At 30.1% G+C, this 23,698-nt stretch overlaps 1 protein-coding gene across 1 annotated transcript in view; it reads left to right on the forward strand.

The window, feature by feature from the left end:
* LOC103572227 (hemicentin-2) overlaps positions 1-23,698 on the forward strand; it is a 263,857-nt gene that overhangs the window by 110,346 nt on the left and 129,813 nt on the right. The window contains exons 6-7 of the mRNA XM_053741560.1: positions 15,272-15,416; positions 20,384-20,514. Coding sequence (XP_053597535.1) covers positions 15,272-15,416; positions 20,384-20,514 — 276 coding nt within the window. The remainder of the gene's footprint in view (positions 1-15,271; positions 15,417-20,383; positions 20,515-23,698) is intronic.

A 23,698-nucleotide genomic window follows, 5' to 3' on the forward strand; every position in this document is an offset into this window, starting at 1 on the left:
CAACCGATATTTAAATTAAACGGATCATGTTGTAATAATAATTAAATAAATACATGCCAGGACTAGTTGGTGGTTGGGATATTGAAAAGATACGCATATTAAAACATATAACAATATTTTTATTTGTCACAGCATATAATATCACTGGGTTACACAATTAAATCGTTGATTTAAATTATTAATACCGTTAATTATCTGAGCTCATGAATACGTAATTAATTGAATGCAAATTACAAAATTGAGCTCGAGTAAATAATTGAAATAATTGATTTGATTGTATTTGAACACTGAGTTGATTGCAAAAATGTCATGATAATAAGTAACATGAATTCAGAAGTTATCGAGTGAAGTTAATTATTGAACACTTGAATTACTATTTTTAATAGCATAAAATGCGTAAATATTTGAGTTCATTGAGTTATAATATATATGATCACTTAATTCAATTGATTTGAATGACTTTATATTGAATTGCACTGAATTGAATTTATTTTATGAACACGTGGTAGCATGATTGCAGAGGCTACCGAGTGAAAATTTACTTTTAGTTTTATTAAAATATTGAGCATGTTGATAATTAATTATTTATTATATAGAGTCTTTTATTTTTATGAGCACTTGGATTAATTAATTAATTAATAATAATGCACCTGTAATAGTTTCCGGTGAATTCACCTCTTCAGAAACGTGGTCGTTGATCACTTGAATTCAGTCCCTCGCGGACCTGGAATCACTGTAAAATCACAGTGAAATCACAGTGAGATTATAGTAAAAACGTTGTAAGATCATGATGAAATTACAGTGAAATCACCGTGATTTTGTGCCATTCGTTCACTGTAGTTTTATGGTTATCTCACAGTGATTCGATAGTGGTTTCACAGTGATCTTATTATGTTATCACAGTCGATTCATAGTTACCTCGCAGTGGTATTGCAGTGATTTTAGCGTGGAACCACAGCCAATTCACAGTGAATCCGCAGTGAATTTTCAGTAAACTTACAGTAAATTCTCAGTGAATATACAGTAAATTTACAGTGTAAATTTATTTAAAAAAAAAAAAAAACAAAAATTTTCAATGACTACCATTTTTTATTTTTTTTTTGTAATTCTATAATATCAAACTTTGAAGCTTTTTGAAATTTTTTCTATTAAACTTATTTCTCAAAACACATCTTGAAATTTTTTAAATGTTCAGAAAACTTTGAAATAATAAGAAAAAGAACACAAACAAAAATTAAAAATGGCCATCATGACACAAATATTTAGTTTATTTAAAAAAAGTACATAAAAAAGTTGAAGAATGTTTGAACAACTTTTTTTTTTGCTATTCTAAAATCACCATAAAACTAGAGGCAAATCATCATAAATTTTCTGTGGAATCATTGTGAAATCAGCATTTATTTACTGTGAAATCATGATAAAATCACTATAAATTTACTGTAAACTCGCAGTAAAATCACAGTGAAATCAGTACTAAATCACAATGACAAAAAGGCACAAAATCACTGTGAATTCACTATGAAACCACCGTAAATACATCGTCAAATTACGGTGAAAGTGGATTACACAGTGTGATTTCACAGTGATTCCAAGTCCGCGAGGGGTGAGTTTTAAAGAACTAATTTCTTGAGTTCTTTTGACTGAATTATATAAATAATTATATAATTATGGAGCTCGATGATTGGTTAAATTAATTAACCGTTTATTTTTAATTATTTACTCGAGATGAGCGCGAAATGATACGATTATATATAACACGTGTTATCCCTTGGATGTATATATACGAGAGATAATGGCGGCTGTCTTCTCGACACGAGGCAGGAAAGAGTAGATGCACATGCGCCGCACTGCGCATGTCCAAGTTTAAATTAATGGTCTAGGCCCCAGTAGGTGCTGCCTCTATCTGCCGGATCAGAGTGCTTCAATGAATTCTACAAAATAATAATACTTATAAATAATAAGAGATCAAAATAAATCCAGAATTTTAATTCTTTATACTTGATAACATTTTGCTAACTTTTATTAAAATGTAATACATCATTGAAATAAGTTTCGGCTACACTGTCGACCCCCCCCCCCTCCTTTCGATCCACCTATAATTACTCAAAAAAGCGTGTTTTTGTAAGTACAAAAGTTATTGATGAATGATTTTTGGTGACAGAGCTGACAAGCCACCTTTTTAGTAATACATGACACAGTTAGAACACTCTGTTAATTAATTGACTGACTAATTACTACAAAGTACATGTTTTTTAAGTTCAAACCCGTGAACATACCACCCAACAATCTTTATTTTATTTTATTTTAAGTTTAATAGACACTGACCAATGTTAAGTTTCATCCCAGATGTGTTGGTGGAATCGTCAGTGTGGCACCTCCAACAAATCCTGCTTCATACCTAACACTGAAGTAGCCATAAAATTATAAATGAGATAGACCTATACTCCACCGTCCTTCTTATGATTTATCATAAAATTAATTATTAGATTGATTAAATTTTAGTAAGTTATTGGTAGATGATAAACTAACAGAACTCAATTAACGCCATCTATGTGCCCAATTTCCAATCAATCACCAACAACGTGGCTTCGTCGCCAACTTTAGTGTTCTTTGTTAACTTATGGTTATTTGAAAACCAACTTTTAACGGTTCTATAGAGTAATCGGTGGGGGCTGATTTTCGGATGCATAGCCATTTTTTTTTATTTAGAAAAAAATATTCTATAGTTATTTTTCTTTCTCAACATAGTTATAAAAATGTGTCGTAAGTCGTAATAAATAACTTTGTTATTTTTCATAATCTCGAGGTAATAGAAAAAGTCTATCGTGTTTTAATTTTATTCTTTAAATTTTTTCTTCCTTTGTTGATAAGTCAAGAAATTTAATTTAACGGTACTGTATTCAGTTGAGGAACTGATCGAGATTTCGACAAAGTGAATGTAAAAGCCGTAACGACAAATTTAACGCAATCAGACAGTATACGAAATTGAAAACGTCAAGTGCACCCGACATCTACCAATGAAACAAGAGTTGTATAGTGGTAACCTTCTGATTATCTCATTCGTTTGCTACTTTATATATTTTTTTATTTTTGTTTTCTATACTTTTTGAAATGATTTAATATATTCAACTTATGTTTAATTAATAACAGTACTCAGAAAAAAAATTATTTGGTTCAAAGGAATTTTTCTTGAGCTTAGAAACTTTTGAGAACATAGAATGGAAATTGAAATTTTCGTGAGGGAAGTAAAAAAAATTCTTGGATTTTAAATCTTGAACAAAGAAAAAATATTTTTGACTTTATAAATCTTCAAAGATTAATTCAACAGTTGAGTTATTTAGTTAAATAATTTAAGTTTTTTGATTAAATAAATATTGTTCCTTACTGTAATATATTTATTACTTCAATTCAAAAATATAAATGTTCAGTACAAGAAAATTACAATGTTGAATAAAGTAATGCGATGTTTTGAATCAATAACAAGTGATAAATTGAACCAAAATACAAATCTCAAACCAAGAGTACTGCGGGATTAAGCCAAGTGTAAGAAGACACTTCAATATATTTCATTTGCTAGTAGATAAAACCAAATATTTATTTAACAATTAAACATTATTAAACCCGACAACTAGTGATATAATATGGACAGTTGATAATAAGTAATATAATAAGGGTAAGGGTGAGAATAGCTAGATGACGTCACATTGAGTCCTCTCGGAGGGCCCCGTCGGAATGCCTCCTCTTCGACCGCCTCGATGTCCATCTCGTCTTTCTCTAATGGGGGTGAATCTCGTCACAGGCAGGGGGTAACTCCTGACGAAATCATTCGGAAGTTTCCGATTGAATCCGATTGAAACTGATTAAAAGTTAATCGGAAATTTCTGATTGACTTTCAATCAGTTTTAATCGGATTTAATCAGATATTTCTGGAAGGTGTTGATCATAAATTAATCAAAAATTACCGATTTCCGGGAAAAAATAATTTTATATATTATTAAATGGTAAAAAATTAAAAAATCAAATATATTAAAATCTACGTCGAATCTATATTAACAATTACAGTTTGTTGTGAAAAATTATGAAAAATAGATAAGTACGTGTTTTTTGTAAATCGACAATTTATACTGAAAAGTACAAGGCTCAATAGAAACGTGGTTCAAAAAATTTTTTTGATATTCTTTCCTGAACAAATGTCTAAAAACGAACATTTTTTGTCTCTTTGAAAATTTTATTTCAAAGTTTTTTCGCGAAGTTATAGGCGTTTGAAAATAAAATCTCTACATTTTTCAAAATTCGATATTCCGAAAACGGTTGAAGGAAAAAACTTGAAAAAAACTATGAAGGCCTCTTTCAACTGATACCAAAAGATAAAAAAGATTTTAAAAAATCCAAGGTGCAAAAGCTAAATGGTGTCCGATTTGGCGTGGAATGCCCCGCATATATATGTGTATATATATATATATATATATATATATATATATATATATATATATATATATATATATATATATATATATATATATATATATATATATATATATATATATATATATATATATATACATATATATTAGGGTGCTTCGATTCCGGCGAAAGTATTTTTTTTGTTGCTCATCAAACAAAATATTGTTTTTTATGCTAAAACAAAAATTCCTGCCAAGTTTGAGCTCTTAATTCCAACCCGAAGTACTTTCCATTTGATTTTAAAGATTTCCCATTTAAAATACACGTAAATTAAATTATTTTTTTTTTAATTTCCTAATACTCAGCTGTGTTTTATGATATCAACACTGTTTTGGTCGCAAATTGTAAGGCATTTGGTGTTCTTCAAAAGTGCCCATAGTAACTTAGCTATAATTCCAGCTGTTTCACTGATGTCCGCTGCGGAAGTCATTTTTCATATCAAATTGACCATTATTGGCTTGCGGAACGTAAACCAATGAATGCACACCAAAAATGTGAATAGAAATTTTATCGGAAATTTTATTTCCTTCAAAAAAAAGTCCTATGAGTCAAGTCACTAAAGTCGATAGTTTCCAAGTTATAGAAGTTTTCATGATTTAAAAAATAAAATAGCAACTGTCATTTTTTTTAAATATTATATTTGTTAATAATATATATTGTGATGTTATTTTTCGTATGGGGGTCAAATCAAAGTGAACGTCACAAACACCAACTGATTTTTCTGTATTTACAAGCCTGGTAATTCAAGACTTAAAATTTAGCGTACAGGTATTAACGATTTTGATACAGATTTTTGATTTAAGTTATAGTTTAAGAATTAAATATGGAGTAACGTTTAGCTACAGTCATGGGTTGTGTTAAGAAAGATTATAGTAAAGATTTAGAATCAGAATTATGAAAATTAAATATGGAATATGTTTTGAGATTTAAAGTTTGAGATAATGATAAAGTTTGAGTTTTAGTTTACAGTTTTGGAATTTTGAGTATGTGGAGAAGTCAGTGTTACCGTAGAGCGGGACTTGAATTAGTCACCCGGTATCATCTGATGATACAACCTAGTTCTATCCCTATGAGACTTCTTGGTAGATTGCAGAGGTCTAGCTGAAATGCTAGCGCTCCAGTATATGAGGAATCTGATGGATGCAGATTGGAATCAGTTTTTGAGTTTTGGTTTGGCAGACCTCAACAGTAATATTGTGACCGTTGCTGTTGTGGAAGCCGTTTGGTCATTTTTAATTGTTTTTGTCTAACAGGCCTCAGAGGACAAGTCATGACCACTTGTACCGCTGAGGAAGTCATAGGTCACTTAGTTTTAAGTTTTACGATCCCAGCTGAAGTCTGTTCCAGGAGAGCAACTACCAAGGATATCCATACTCAAAATCAGGTTTAGTGAGTACGTTTAGTGAGGTATAAGCCTCCAGTTACCGATATAGTAGAGTTTGGGAATTAATTTATGGATTTAGAATATAGAGGTCAGTTATTGATATTGATAAGATTTAGTTTGAGGTTTCGGATTTTGGTTATTGAGAAAAGAGGAGTCGAAGGGAGACCTTCGAAGAGGACGAACGTGAGCATTCATCTGTGGTCGCTCGAAGCGAGCAGACGTGTCCAGAAATGGCGTTACAGTTCATGGCATTGCGGAAAGCTACAGATTAAGATCATTGTTACAGAAGTATTATTTAAAACAGTGTGAGACGTTACTCAATATTTTATTCATCAGTAATAAGGTATGAAATAATTAATATAATTATTAATAATTAATTGAGTTCGAGTCAGAGTCTTGAGATATTATGCTGTTTTGATTAAAGATAATATTTCAGAACTGAGAGAATTATGAGAATATTGTTACAGTTTAGAGTCATGTTCACGAATTATTGTTAATATTATTTTATAAAATAATTATAAGAGATATGTTTAATTGTTAAACCAATTGTCGTCTAATTGACGTCAGTATTAGACCCATGTACGTTAGTTTTACTGGTTTTGGTTAAAGAGAATGTTCTAGAACATCGATTTTTATAATTTATTGTTCTAAGTTACTGAATATTAGTTGATTGTTAATTAGCCCTTGTAATTAATTAATTTATTTTTAAGGTATCGATACATATCGTTTAGATGTCAATTTACCTTTTTGTTTAAGATTAACTTCATTATTATTAGATTCAGTATTTTGTTATAAAGAAGACTTATTTGTACGAAGTTACAGTATTTTGTTAATTGTTAAATAGAGATTTGAGATTATTTGTTGTTTAGTAAAAATTGCAAATTCACCGATAACCTACATGAATTTGGAATGATGTAACCCGGACCACTCCTTCTCTCCATAAACCTACACACTGAGCGACACCATGGCATACCGTAACTATGTTTTTAGTTTTCCAGTCTCTGCTTTTGTTTTTGCTTATAAGTTCTGAGCATTTTGTTAAGTTTTATTTATAGTTTTTTTTTAGTTGCGTGGTTTTGGTGATAATTCCACAGGTCAAAAATTATCCAGTTTTTATTTATGCGTGGTTTTGAGATAGTTCCACAGATCAAAAATTTATCTAATTTTTAAGATTTACTGGTTTGGTGATTCCAGTGATAAAAATTACCTGGCGCCCTGTTAGTATTGAGACTGGAGGCTAAAGATAGAGAACGAAGTTTGTAGCGCAAAAATCTTGGCGTATTAACGTATGCTTGGATAGAGATGAGATTTTTGTCGTTATGATATATATATATATATATATATATATATATATATATATATATATATATTAGGGTGTCCGTTATTTACCAAAATAGATTTTTTCACTTGGCCATGATAAAAACCATTTATTCGTGATCCAAAAATAATAAAAAAAAATAAAAAACTTTATTTTAACGCCGTTTAACCCTGCCTAAATAATGATACATTCTCATTTTAGTACGATGAGAAAAATTTTATCACTTGCTTAAAAATAAGTGCACAGTAATGACTAATATTTATTTTTGTAGGAAATTTCGCGCTCTTCGAAGAAGGTTTCTTACGTTTTTTTCGTGAATCCAACTGTTTAAGAGATATTGAATGTCAAAGTTTGATTTGTTTTAGAAAAATTGGCATTTTCGTTTGAAATTTGATAACTCTCCAACAACCAGACATAAAATTGAGCGCTATAAATTTTTTTGTAGGAAATTCATCGCTCTTCAAAAAAGGTTTCTTACACTTTATTTTTGTAAATCCAACCATTTAAGTGATATCGAAGCTCAAAGTTGATAGATTTGAAAAATAACGTTTTTCGATTAAAATTCTATAACTCTTCAGCATACGAATATTTACTCAAGGTTTCAACAGTTTTTAATCGGAAATTTACCGCTCTACAAAAAAGGTGTCTTTGATTTTTTCGATAAACTCAACCGTTTAAGAGATATTTAAACTCGATTAAACTCGAATAGTACACAGAAACATCTCAAATGATGCACCATTTTACAGATAATGTAACAAAGATTATTTCTGCAACTTTCAAAAACTTATTGAGCCACACCGTCCATCGTACGGTATTAACACCAATTTAATATAGTGGAAACCCAAAACATGCAAACCTTCTCAATAAGACAATTTATAGATAAATTGAGTAAAATGTAGATAGCCCGAACTGGGAATCGAACCCAGACCATGTCGGTATCGCGCCGAGTGCTCTACCAGTTGAGCTATCCGGCACTATACTATATTCCGTTCAATTTCATCTATAACTTATTGAGCCACACCGTCCATCGTACGGTATTAACACCAATTTAATATAGTGGAAACCTAAAACATGCAAACCTTCTCAATAAGACAATTTATAGATAAATAAGTTATAATTAATAAAAAATTAAAATCACATTTTCTTTAATTTTAGCCTAAATATGTATGGACATTCGTCTTAACAAGTGCGTATGCGTGGTATTTTTTTTTTTTTTTTTTTTTTTTTTTTCGTACCATCACCCAGTGTGCCTGTGCCATACATCCAACCAATTTATTTGACGCGAGTATTTCAAAAATAAAAATATGAAAAGTTGAGATTAGACGAATAAATGAATAAAAATAATAAACAAACAAGTAAAATAAAAATAAAAATAGGAAAAAAACGTAAAATTTTTCACAAATCGTACTGCGAAAAATTTCGGAATTTTTAAAGTTTGAATTTTTTTTTTTTTTTTTTTTTTTTTTTTTGTTATTAATCGAGATATTTTAAGTAAGTTCTTTTATAATTATATAAAAAATACTGATATAATAACAAAAAAACAACAACAAATTCTGATGAAAGGAAATTATATATATTTTGAATTTATTTGTGCTTTCCGCTATTTTTTAATTTTTATTTCATTATTTCATAATAAATGAGCATTATGAGTCGTGCACTTTCGGATTTTCTAAATTTTTTTGAACTCTAATCAACCAATTTTGATAGGTTATGACAAAATTCCTTAAAAAATCGACCATGAGGACAAATACAATACCTAGATTTCTAAAAAAATCTACCTAATAATGATAATTATTTCATAAATAATGTTATAATTATTTGTAAGTTAAGCAGTGATCTGGGCACATATGTATTTTATTTATTATAAATTCAGTTATTTTAGGAATTTTCGAGCGAAACTTTATCTGTTTTTTTTTTTTTTCTAATTGAATTATTTTATAAAAGCTTAGATTGGTAAAATTTTTTAGAAATATGAAAAAAAAACAATGAAAAAAACTGGATGATTCAAATTTAAAATTATTACAAAAAATAAAGAGATCATCATTAGAATGACAATTTTAATAACAAATATTTATATCTATTTACTATTACTATTATTATTAAATTACAATTATTATTATTAATTTAATTTAATTATAGTCATTATTATAATGAATTTACTATCATCAATGAAAAAAAGTTGTTTTATAAAATAAAATATAAAATTTAAATGTTCATTAATTAATTAACTCCTATGGTATAATTATATATTTAAATACGTAAGCGTAGTTGAATAATTCATAATTAATTTAGTTATGATAATAATTTTATTTGTTCGCTGTCAATAATAAATACTAGCGCTATTCCTACAGAAAATTATTCAAGTCGTTACGAGAACAAATATCTCAGATAGTAATCATTGCTATCTTACATAGAAGCCACTACTACGATACACAGTAACCAATAATATGTAACCATAGACGCAGGCGCTACCTGCAGATAGTAGTGGGTAATATGTTTAAAGTAGCCTTTGCTATTTGACATACGACTGGCTGCTATGTATATAGAACTGGGCAACATGTAAGAGTGTAATATCTACCCTAGTAACACGTGTTTGAGCAAGATTCTGGAGTAAATACCTTGAGCAAGAGCCCTAGCTACTAGTGTCTTTTTCTACGTATGCGTCTTTCGCAAGATCGTGTATCAAGATACCTATGTCAGATTCGTGTATATCTTGCTCGTGGTATCGTGCAAAAGAGTATTAAAGATATATTGAACACGGCGCGATGAAAAAGTGTCTGACGCATTTCTTGCACCAGTATAACTTACAGTAGATACTTACGCATGGCTTGCTCAAGATCTGCTCAAGGTTCAAGGTCAATTTTGAGCCTTGAGCAGATCTTAAACAAGTCATGCGCAACTATTTTCACCCATAGTCTTCCTCCAGAATTGAGTCATAATCTGGCACGAATTTCTTGTGTAAGGCTTGCACTAGGCTTACAATTTAAATCTAGTCACAAGTATCTGCAGCAAGACACATACGTAAAAAAAGACACTGGTACCAATCAATCTCGAGAGCAGACTTGCTCAAGAATCGAAAAAGATTGTTACATGGGTAGGATAGTAGTAAGTAACACCTGACATGGCTCTGAGTACAATGTAGAGAGAAGCCAATACTACGTAGATAGGACCCACTGCTATCTCAATTATTTTTTTTTCTACAGATGACACTGACTACTATTTGGCATAGTAGCCAGTTCTATTCATTTTTTATTGTGTAGTCTTGAGTATATATAGTATTGAATAGCTTTAAGCAACAGAATAATTTTCTATTTCCAAATGCGATTTAGATTTATAAAGAAAGTTTATTTTTAAATTTGTCATTATATATGAGTAAGTAATAAATTTTCTTACAACAACTTATTTGAGAATATTTGGTGGTGGTCTTCTCTTTGAAGCTTCTCTCCACCAGACTTAATGAACATTTAACGATGAAATAAATAATAAAAATTTACAAATTAATTAAATACATACATTATTGAACTTATGCTATGGAAAAAATAAAAATCATTAAAATTAAAAAAAACCATTGCTCATATAAGTTGTCTATTGGACATGACAAAAAGGAGGGGGGGGGCAGAGAAGGGTAGAGGGTGGGAGGAGAAGGAATATGTAGGTTCATAACTATTGTTTTTATGTACATTTATAATATTAGCCTATTAATACTTTTAAATATAGTATAACTTTTGTTAGTTTGGTATTATTGAATTATTCGTGGCTGTTGTTGGCGGCTTTTTTTGGGCCTCGCTCTTCTGCGTAGCTCGTCCATATGTTTGGCGTCGGGATGTAGCCACCAGTATTTTGCAGAGAGCCTCTCGAGGCTTTCCTAATCGTTTTTCGGCAGATCCATGGAATAAACCCAGCGATCTCTGGGGATATTTTCTGTGTCGGTCCAGATTGCTTTTTTTGCACAATTCCTTTGGATGTGATAGATAATCGGGATTTTATTCTGGTCTTGGATACATCCTATTTTGTCCAAGTTGGTGAATATTTCAGGCGCTGAATAATTGCTTCGACCCATTCGACGGATTTGATGTTCATTATCAATTTTCAGACCTTTAAGGTGTTGATTATCGATACTATGCACTGAGCTGAAGTAGTTCCTTGTCAGCGTCAGCACAAAAGTGTCAAGCCTGTATACATTGTCTCGTTGTCAACTCTCTTCAAGTAATCTGATTCTGGTGTTCGGTACTTGCCTAGGCAGGCTCTGAGGCATGATCTCTCAAACTGACGGTATTTTTCCATAACGGAGGGGCCTACATTCCACCAAATAGGTGCGGCGTATGCAATAATGTGTCCTATGAGCAGCTGATAACAAATGATTTTAGCTTCAGACTCCACGTGACGATTGTAAAATATCTGGGAGTTATTTCTTAGTGCTTTCTTTGCCTTAGCGAGCTGGGTGGCGTGGTGTGTGTTCATCCTCAGTAAGTGGTCGAAATTAACTACAAGACATTTTACCAGCTCTTTGTTCGGGACTGCGGTGATCTGTCCATTGTTAAATACTAAAAAATATAACCCGCATAGTAAATTTTGAAATAGGACATTTAAAGTGTTGTTAATAAAATTCTAGTCCACGATTACGATGTTAACATCGTAAATTTTGGTAGAATTTTTTTCCGTGTAGATTGTAAGATTCACCGTATTTATAATAATTGTTACAATCCTGTATGTTAACTGGTGTCACGCTTAGATAACCGTGAAGAAAAAAACGCGACATAATAACTGACGACAAAATAACTGACGACAAAATAATCGACGACAAAATAATTGAATGACAAAATAACCGTTTAAAGGAATATTTGCAAAAAATTCAAATGTTCAACATGAAATTTCTGAACTTTATTAGCGCATGCGATAAAAAGCTTATGTGTTGGTCTAATGTCAAATAATCACACACAGAAAGCCGTCATCAAAGGGCACAACACGTTAACAAGGTTATCTGTTGGTCTAATGTCAAATAAACGGTTGCGTAACAACATATCCGCAGACAAAATAACCACATGACAAAATATCCGCGAAAATAATATCCGATGAATAAAATATCTACAGACAGAATATATCCTGAAAATGAACATACCAAAGATATGAATTCATCACATCAAAATTTTCATAGTTAAAATAATAGTCGAAGAAAGTTATTTAAATCATTTTTTTATAAACATTTATCATTTTCCATTGCTCCATTTTCCCTGCCCTATCTCTTTTTGCCCTCCCTTCCCCTTTATACATAAATAAGTGTGAAACATAGCGATCTTTTTTCACGAATTTTGTGTGTGTGCAATTACAAAAATATAGCCACTCATAAAATGGTATGAAAGATACCGCCCTATTTTCACGAATTTTGTGTGTATGCAATAAAATATCTACGGACAGAATATCCTAAAAATTGACATAACAAAGGCATGAATTCTTCCCATCAAACTTTTTTTAGTTAAAATAACATAAAAACAAAGTTATTAGACTTATGTTTTTGAAAATATTTATCATTTAATTTATCACATAATATATCGAAATATATTTGATCAATTGAATTTTTATCGACAAACATTTAATCAGTTGAATTTTTTTACGTATATTTTGTCTACAGATTTTTTGTCCGCGTATATTTTGTCTGATGGATATTTTGTCGCACGGATATTCTGTCCACGGATATCTAAGAGTGTCACCGAATAAACGTACTCAAAAACCATGATAAAAAGGAACAACACGATAACAAGCCTACGGGTTGGCGTATGTTTCGATAAACATGTCGATGTAATAAATATGTTGATTGAATGTAATTAATATTTGGTGTTATCATGTTGAACGATTATTTTGTCATCGGTTATTTTGTCATTCGGTTATTTTGTCATTCGGTTATTTTGTCACGGTTATTTTGTCTTTAGTTAAGCTGTTACGCAACCATGTTAACTAGAGTTAATTATTATTATTATTATTTTAAATAGTTATATTTACAATCCAGATGGTAACAGTTACCATCAGAAATTATAATATTTACCATCTAAGGTAAGTAGAATTTAAACATCAGCAAATAGTTCGAAAAATCGAGTAAATGTTAACCATACCATCGCGACCCGCAGTCAATTGCGTTTAAATCATTGTTTCACCATTGGATGTCAATCTGAATTTCCAAGTAAGATTGGTTATCAAACAAACGTTGAAATTAATGATGTTTTTGTCAGCATCGGATGTCATGAACCTTTACCATTTAATAGACGACTTTGTTCATAACAGTCAGCGGATAAGTTTTCAGAATGATAGGATAACAATTAATTCAATTATAATGAAACCGTCAGACGAAACATCATTTTACAAGTTTAAAAACTAATTGTTAATAATGACCAAATTTGATCTATTACTCAGAACTTGAATGATTCTTATTTTGATGAGCGTACTCAATCATTCAAAGTTATAGACAGAAGCTCTCTTGCTTGGAAATTTTTATTTTATGCTGATCTAGACGAATGTACAGTAACTTATTTCAACATTTCAAACAATAAAATGTACATTACTAAATGATGGATTTAAATAGAAAATATTTGCTTACAATTTAAAAGTAAAATTAAAATAGAGGTAGTACGCCAATGAAGAGTTTATAATATGAATGATTTTAATACTTGTATTTTAACTTTAAAAAAACTGTCATTTTTTGTAAAAATTTTATAAATAAAACTTAAGTATGTTTGTCATCATATTTTTATTCGAAAATTTACAATTTTGCAGCAATACTTGAAAATTATTGAATTTCGATCAATTTCCGATCAATTTTTTCATAGTATTCAACAATATTAACTACCATCCTTGATAATAAATATTATAATCCTGATAATAAATATAAGCATCCTGACAGTAACTGTTACGAAATTTATTGCAGAAGTTATCATCAAATAATTATTAATTCTATTTAAAAAAATTATAACACTAACTAGATTATTAGATCAAATGACCGAAATTTTAAATTTATATGTATGTCCATCTGATATTGTTCATTAAGCATTATATTATATTAAAAATTTAAAAATATGTATGTTATGTATATGTATAATGTTTAATGTCACTTAATAATCAAAATGATGTTTGAAACTTTATAACTATACTATAAGACATTGTAATTATATGTATATAAAAGATGGCTGCAAGGAGCTTCGACTCCATGGCCAAATAAAATTTTCTATCTATCTATTTATTATCTAACTATTTTTTGCATTAAAAAACGTTCCAATCATTCTGGATGATTGGAATTAAAAATTTAGCATAATAAACACATATATTTAATTTTCTCCGTGTAGCCAAAATAGCTTCCTAGGACCTCAAAACTTTGACATTTGATGAAAATTCGATTCTCAAAAATCGAAGTAAAAACAATAACTTCCCGAATTATTGAAAATTTTTAATTTTCATATCGGGAAGTTAAAAATATTGAAACTGATTCAAAAACTGTTGACGATATTTAGCAAAGTATTTAAATTATAAAATTTAATGTATTTTGGTTCGTCTTCATTTTATCGAATTTATTATTTAAAATTAATTTTTTTGATCAAGTCAAAAAAAATTTTCGATATTGTTCTGTCGAGGAATATTTTGTGTTAATATATAAATTAATTCATTATTGAAAATATAATACTAGCGTTTGATGTGTGCATTTTAGGACTTTCCAAATTTTTTCAATTGAAATCAACACGAAAATTTTTTTTTTTTTTTTTTTTTATTAAATAATGGTTCATTTCTCTGTCCCACACACTTTCGAAAAATATTATGCCTTATTTTACCCCAGTCTTGCTTTATGTTACCCTCTATCCTATATGATAACGTAATCCTATATAATTAACGACCTGGTGATTATTCAAAGTTACTAACTGTATACCATTGCCAAACTAGTAATGATGCTATTGATAAAATGTCAATAGAAGCTTGAGTAATTTAATAATCTTATACGAAGTTTCTAACAGATTGACAACTTGTAGAGCATGTGACGAGGATTTATCAAAATCTCATTTTAAATTAATTATATAAATAATGTTAGTTAATTTGGGCTAAATGTATGTTATTATTATTATTTTCAGGAGGAAAGAAGTCAAAATTTAACAATTAGTAGAGTTGAGTTCGTCCCAAATGTAGAAGACAATCGTAAACCAGTGATTTGCCGAGCTGAAAATCCGAGTGTCAAAGGGTTATTTTTAGAACAATCATGGACTTTGGACGTTGTGTGTGAGTACCAGCTTAATAATTGAGAATGCATAAATAATCTGGACAATACCGGGTACTCTAAAATTAAAAAAAGTTTTTTTCTATTTATTTTTTCATTTATCTTTTTTACTCCTCAAACAAATTTTATCATTCAATAATTTTTAAATTATAAACAAAAAATATCATATTTGAACAAAAAGTATTTTTTTTTCCTTTTGCCAGGTATTTGCATGCATGCATATATATATATATATATATATTCATGATATTTAATATATAAATATGTAAGCACTTATCTGAAATTCAAATACTCTAAAGTTTTTCGAACTATTCTTGCTTCCTCAATTTTATTAAATATTTAATAGTATTTCTTTGTAAAATTTATTCTACTTTTGAAGTTAAAATATTTGTATTTGTATTTACTCAGTCGTCTTTCATCCGTTATTTTTACAGATAAATATAATATTGAAGTGTTCTTCCAGACAGGATGCAATATCTGATATGGAATATTGCTATCTTTACGGAATTAAAATCAATTTTCTTGATCCACAGTGCTTTTCACAATACTTTATTGTATTTGCCTGTAAACAAAGAGCGCTTTGTTTTATATATATATATATATATATATATATATATCCAATATTCTTTAAAATTCTTGTAGAAAAGAATTAAATTTATTAAAAGAAATAAACTTCTTCAATAAATAATATTTATTTATATTTGCTTGTTTAATAACTAAAAAAAAATAATATTTCTTGGTATTTGAAGTATAAATTTTAAGTGTCGTAAAACTATGACATTTGATAAAAGAAAAAGTAGATTGAATCTTGAAAATGACGTTATGTCACGTATTCAATTATATGTCTATCCAGAGAGGAAAGTACGACGGACCCAGGCTTGACCCAAGTATGTAGAACCTTGGGCCAAGCTTGTAAACTAGCCTTGGCCTGGCCTTGGTAGAAGTCTGGAACAATAACACCGGGCTAGTCCTGGTTGCCAGACCTGGCCCAGGCTTTATTGCCAGATCTGGCCCATGTTTTGGTGCCAGGCCTTGCCCATGCTTCGTTACCACACTTGGCCCATACATCAACAAAACAAATAAATTTAATTAAAAAAAAAAATTTATTATTATTCACCTCGTCGAGTTTATGATCATTAACGTTTAAACTATCTAAGGGAGGCAAATGATATTGAAAAACCGTGATAAACAATTCTGCTGGCCCAAACTTAGGTATTCATTGTAACGGCTAAGGTTAGAGTACCCAATCCTGGCCCAGATCCGGCAATGATTGGGATAGCCAGGACTGAGTACCCAATCTTGAGCCAAGCATGGGCCAATATAGGTATGCCAAAGCAAGGTTCCTCAGTGCTTGGTCAAGTAGGGCCCCGTCGTTCAACTCTGGCAGCTCCTGCATGTGTAACTGTCTGGGTAATAGATCGAAAAAATAACTCGGTACGTCACGCGTAAATAGTGGAACAACAAACATCGAATAGAAATATTTTTCAATAAGAGGTGAATAGAGAAGTAGAAAAAATTTGAGCTGTGAAACAAATATCTTTCGGAACTTTTTTGTTATTGCATGAATTTCAATTGAATTCATCAGCTATCAAAATTCACGTACGTACGTACGTACATACACACATCCATACACTCGGACATCATTGTAAAATTAGTCTGTAACGGGGTGGAATGCTCCTTCGAAAGATCCGCCCTCCTTCTTCAACAACTGTGAATATTGAAGAACATACAGTCACTGATGCGCCGGGGTCGCTACGGTCGAGTTTTCGAATTTTGGTTTTAGGTGTTGGCTAACCTGAGTGGAGAGGTACGAGGCCCAGAGACGACGAGCTGTCGCTCTCTTGGCTCGCAGCAACCACCGTGGACGGACGTGCTCTACCAGTACCATCTTGGTTTCACTACAACTACCATCTACTACTACTACTACGCGTGCTGATTTTTATACTTATAATGCGCCAAGAGCATATAAGCCTACCTCACGTGGAAGCTTATTCTTACTTAAGGTTTAATCAAGTTTTGTTTAAATTATGTATATTATTAATAATTATTGTGGATTGGGCCTGGTGGATTTGGAAAGGTTTGGAATAGATTGGTGGACTTGGAAGGGACTGGTTGGAGGTTTTGGTCGTGGAGGAAAAGGTTCGGTGGAAGGAAAGACTGGTTTGGATTGGAGATTGTTGGAGTAAGTCGAGTCGTTTTGTTAATTGTCGGGTTAACTATTTTGTTTGTAAAATAATATTTGATTTGTTGAGAAGTCGTTTGTTAATAATTTAGTCAGTCGAGTCAAATAATTTAATAAAGTCAAGTCGAATCAGTTTTATTTGTCATTTATAATTATTGTTCATCGTTTCATTCATTCTTTTGTGAAGCGGCTTCGTTTGAATAAATGCCATAGTTCCATATTTCAATTTAACATAATTACTTAATTAATTAACAACAAGCTTCCTGATAAGTTTAGTGTAAAATCTCTCTCTAATTTTAATACTGCGTGGTCGAGTACAGGGTTATCCTCGTCCTGGGAATACTGAGCATAACTGGACAGGTACGTAAGGCACCTTTAAGTTTTACACATGTGTGGGCCCTTGTTTTATTGAAACCACAATTCAATTAATAAGACAAGTGAACCCATTACAAGTCAGAATAGCATACTAGACAAAAACATCAAGATCTGATAGAAATTCGGTTTTCAAAAATCGGACTGAAACCAATAACTTCCCGAATTTTTAAAAATTTTCAATTTTCGTATCGGGAAGTCAAAAATAATAATATTATTAATATAAGGGAGGAGGTACCATATCGAACTACTGTGGCATAATGGACCACTCAAAAAAATAGGAAAAATAGCAATTTTTACTCTTTCATGAATTTTAATAAGACCGTATAGCGGATCGGTACAAAATTGCATACCGGGGCTAGTTGAGCCAACTCTAGAAATTTTGAAGTTTAAATTTTTATTTATTATTCATATAAAAATTGTATATCCAAAAAATTAATTTAGGATATGATGTGTATTTTTGGGATGGTTAAATATTAAATAGTTTTTTATTTTTGTGTATAAATATAATTACACAGTAAAAATTCGATAGTGAATATGGATTTTATTTTAATCCAAATCCACTTCGTCATTCGCAATTTTTGAGTTTGAAAACCAATAACTCAGTAGTTTTAATGTTTAAATAAACTCTTATTCGGAGTTTATTTCACTCCAACAGGATTAAATAATTTAAAAAAACATCTACTCCTAATTCATTCCAAATTTATTTAAGCTTTACTCCGCGAATGTTCTACAGTGTACACACACCGCCCGGCAGAAAGATGACATACAGAGCTCTTAAAGATAACATTTTTCTGATTTGACATCCGAAAAAGTTATCCCGAAGATAACAGAAAGATATCAGAAAAACCTTTTACGCGCCATCTGAGGATATCTTTAAGAGCTCATCGGTTAGACGTCAGAAAGATAACATTTTTTAGAGATATTAAAGAAATCGGTTTACGGAGATCATAATGACAACAATTTGGGTTTTTCATATCCATGATATATCCCAATTACAAATGACTGAGAAACTTTGGGATGAATTTGCGCAAGAATGGGATAAAGTTGACTCGTCGAACTTTTAGCAATCAGCAGCCCATTGATATTACTATTAATGACAATCAAGTCCGGTAGAGTATAATAATCAATAATTCTCAATTGATCAGTCAAGGCATTTTTTAACCCGTAATGAAAATATTGACCAGGAGGAACTTCACTAGTTACTATCGGTGTTTCCGGTGTACTAAGTAAGGTCCGAGAATCAAGAGGTAGATTACTGATTTCTCCTTGACTAGATGTTTTTAATATTTTTAGGAGTTTGTTCGCTGCTTCACGTGATTTATTGAAATCAGTCACTCACTGAGTTAGTTTGGATGATAAACTTTTTTCATTGATGGCTACCAAAGCATTCTTTTTTAATTGATTACAGATCGATAATATACGTGATTTAGAATTGCCACTAGTTTCACTGTCAAAACTGTAATTATTTGTTTCATTTTCATTAAGTTTTTCGCCATCAATATTACTGTCTGTATTAATATTTCTTTCATTATCAACATCATCCGATTTATCACAAGATATATTATTACTCACAAACCATGAATTATATTCTACTGTTTCACTTTCATCACTAGATGAATTTTCAAAATGATGTAATTTATTTAAAAAACAACGTATTCGTTTATTTTTTTGACCTTTACATAAATTTTAAAAATTTTGCTATTGTATTTATAATAACTAATTATATGTAATTACTTTAGAGCAGAATCAATAAATAATGTTTATAGTCATTGTTACTTATAGGTTACAATGACATTAGCTGACGAAAGTTGAGGTTATAATAGTCTCATAAGAAAGTTATTTTTTTGATGTTCTAGAGACATCCATAAATAGTTATCATTTTGGTAACTTTAACACAGATTTCTTACCGAATTGTATAAACTAATAACCTAAGTTTTTATAAGACCTATTTTCTACTTCTACCTCTGTATTACTTACAATCTGTTATGTATGAAAAATTTATAGCAATATTATCTCTACAATTCAACTTTTTGGATTAATGTATAATATTGCACCAACGATAAAAACTCGTTACAGTGAGAGCATCAGCGATAAATTCTTCAGTGAAAATAAATCAGCAGAACGATTAACTAATACACGTTTAAATAATGTTCCAATCAATTTTAAATTTAATCAGTCAGAAAATAAATTCTATCAATATTCTAAAACCCGCTTTCTACAGTTAAACAATTTTCAAAAACAATGAAATGATTTACACACTATGCACATTTAACGCATAAATGAATAACAAATTTTTTAGTAAAGTATTATTTTCCCGACCATTGAATTTCTTAGAGTAATTTCAGCTTCTAAACATTTATCACAAAAAGTTAAAAATTTATTAGAATAAAAGCATACTTGATTGTTTTATAGATCCGCCTCTTGTGTCATTAAGTCTTGGATCAACTTTGAATGCTGGTGATATCAAGGAGGGTGATGATGTATACTTCGAGTGTCACATCAATTCAAATCCACCTATCTCGAAACTTATCTGGATTCATAACGTAAGTTTTTTTCTTAATAAATATTATATTTAAACTACAAGCCTTACATAATCTATAAAAACTATTATTATTATTATTATTATTATTATTATTATTATTATTATTATTATTATTATTATTATTATTATTATTATTATTATTATTGATAATAATTTGATAATAATTTTATTTGTTTATTCTCAGTGATAAATACCAGCGCCATTCCTAAAAAAAATTATTCAAGTCGTTACGGGAAAAAATATCTCAGATAGTACTCATTACTATCTTAAATAGAAGTCACTTCTACGTTACACAGTAACCAGCAATATGTAAACATAGACGCAGGCGCTATCTGCAGATAGCAGTGAGTAATATATTTAAAATAACCATTGCTATCTGACATACGATTGGCTGCTATATACACAAAGATGGGTAACATGTAAGATCGTAATTTGTAAGATAGTAGTGAGTAACATCTGACATAGTGCTGAGTACAATATAGAGAGTAGCCAGTACTACGTAGAATGGACTCCCTGTTATCTCTATTTTTTCTCTACAGATGGCACTGACTGCTATCTGACGCAGGAGCCAGTTCTATTTATTTTTTTCCGTGTATAGTTAAGATTGAAAAATTTACAGTTTCATTAAGCAAAATTAATTTTTTTCTCTTGAATCTATACAATAAAAATTCTTATATCTGTATTATGATCATTTTTTTTTCTTTTTAGTTATTATCGAATTTAAATGTGTTGACAAATATTCATACCTTTCAATAAAAGTTCTGACAGAATCAGTTAATCCCATGTGTGGTTTATAAATATTGTCTGAATATAACGGAAAATATTGGCATACTTGATGTTGCCAAGCAACAATATAAAGCAAATTTTTCTATAATATAAGCTTGTAAGAGCTTTTAGACTTTGATTTTTGTTTGCTTTTGCATTGAGCTTCTTCATCTACCCAGTAAACACCTTGACGTAAATTTGACGTCAGAGTGACCTTACGCTATGTCATCATTTACGTAAGATATGAGTCATGAATAAGTCAGGTTTGACTCATTATTTCACACTTTTTTACGTAAGATTATGATGTAAAACTAATGACGTATACATGACGTAAATGTGATGTCTGTATGGCATTCCATGACGTCAGTATGACAAATGGGTGATGTCAAAATCATCAATCCGGAAAAAAAATTTTTGAAAAAAAAAAAAGAAAAAAAAAATTAATTACCGAATTTTCAATTTGATTATGACCGCGCGAACGCATTACAAATTCAGAAACAAGAATTTATAGCAGTTAATAATGAAACAATCCTGGGCGTTTGCTTGGTTCGAACACATCTCCTCTTGGCTGGTAGTCCTGAACGTTGATCACTGGTTCACATCACGAGAGTTCAAATTTTGTACTTAATTGGTATATTAAGAGTAAAATGCCGGTAAAGACAGAGTTCATAAGTTTTTGTGATGGATTTTTACAAAACTTAAAAAAAACTCTAGTTTTAATCTAAAACGTCTAAAATTATCAAGTTTATCGATTACTTTAGCCTCAAAAATGTTCGACATTGATTTGTTATTTTTACACGTTAACACATTTATGAAAATTCATTCTATGATTGTTTTATTTTAATAAATAAATGATAACAACACTATGACTCAGAAATTACATCAGCATTGCGTAAAATACTGACTTGCCATTGATGTATGATTTAAGAGTGACATCCATATTTCGTATAACCGTGACTTTGCTACTGACGTACATGTATGATTTAAAAATTACGTCATTATGATATACAATAATGACTTTATTACTACGTAACAATGTGATGTAGATTTTATGTCAAGCGTACGTAATACACAAGTCATAACTGTGACGTCATACAAGAGTCATGCTTACATCAATATGATGTCAAGTTTTTACATCATATTAAAATCATATAGAACGTCAGATTGACATCATATTTACATAAGACGCCGCGACATTTCTATGACCTACGTATGACGTCAAAACAAGGTCATGTATTCACTGGGTATATTAATATATTAATATATTAATATATTAATCAGCAATATTAACTACTACAATTTATAACGTTCCCTCCTATTTTACGCGTCCCACGGTGGAGTGTGATTGGCGCTCAATAGCCGTTATGGCTCTCCGTTGGTTAAATTAACTGAAAATAAAATGATACCAAACCCAAAAATGTCCCACCTGGAGATATCCTGAATCTCCCTGGACTAGCGACTCTGTTCAGGCTGGGTTAGATAACCTCGTTGGGCGCCAGTTCGTGTGCCCCACGAACACAAATTAACTCAAAAATCACAACGGAGAAAAATGAAAAAAATGAAAATAAAATAAATAACAGGATAGCGATCTCAGATTTAGGAATAAGGATAGCAAGAAAGATAGCAGTAATTAAAATAATAAAGTTAAGTAAATACCGGGTTGATGACCATTTGTTTTTAATTATCAATTAATTAGTAAATTAATCAGTCACATAGCGCATACTCACATGAATAATCTTCACAATAATAATATTAACTCACTTACAAAAAAAATAATATTAGTATGCGCATATAAAATCCAAATAATAATAATACTACATACACAATAACTGTATTGTAAAAACCACCTCTTGGGTAAAATAAGTATGAATGGTATTTAGACCTTGATCACTCTCACGTGATGATTAAATAATACCTCGATAAGTTAGACTAACATTAATAATAATAATCACTCAAATTGATAACAACCAATCCTCACACTAATAATAATTACTAATTCACAAATCAAATTAATAATAATTCATAAATATTACTCAAATAAATAATAATTAATAACTCAAATTATTAATAATCAATACGCAAATTATCAATAATCCATAATCAATACTCAAATAAATAATATTTCATGACTCAGAGTAATAATAATTCATAAATCAAATCAATAATAATTCATAAATAATACTCAATTAAATAATAATTTATAACTCAAATTATTACTAATCAATACGCAAATTACTAATATTTGATAACTCAGATTAATAATAATTCATAAATCGAATCAATAATAATTCATAAATAATACTCAAATAAATAATGATTTATAGCTCAAATTAGTAATAATTAATACGCAAATTACTAGTAATTCATAATCAGTATGCAGTTAAATAATACTTGATAACTCAAATTGATAATAATCAATA

The sequence above is a fragment of the Microplitis demolitor genome, chromosome 8 (genome assembly GCF_026212275.2).
Source record: "Microplitis demolitor isolate Queensland-Clemson2020A chromosome 8, iyMicDemo2.1a, whole genome shotgun sequence".
NCBI classification, from domain to species: Eukaryota; Metazoa; Arthropoda; class Insecta; order Hymenoptera; family Braconidae; genus Microplitis; species Microplitis demolitor.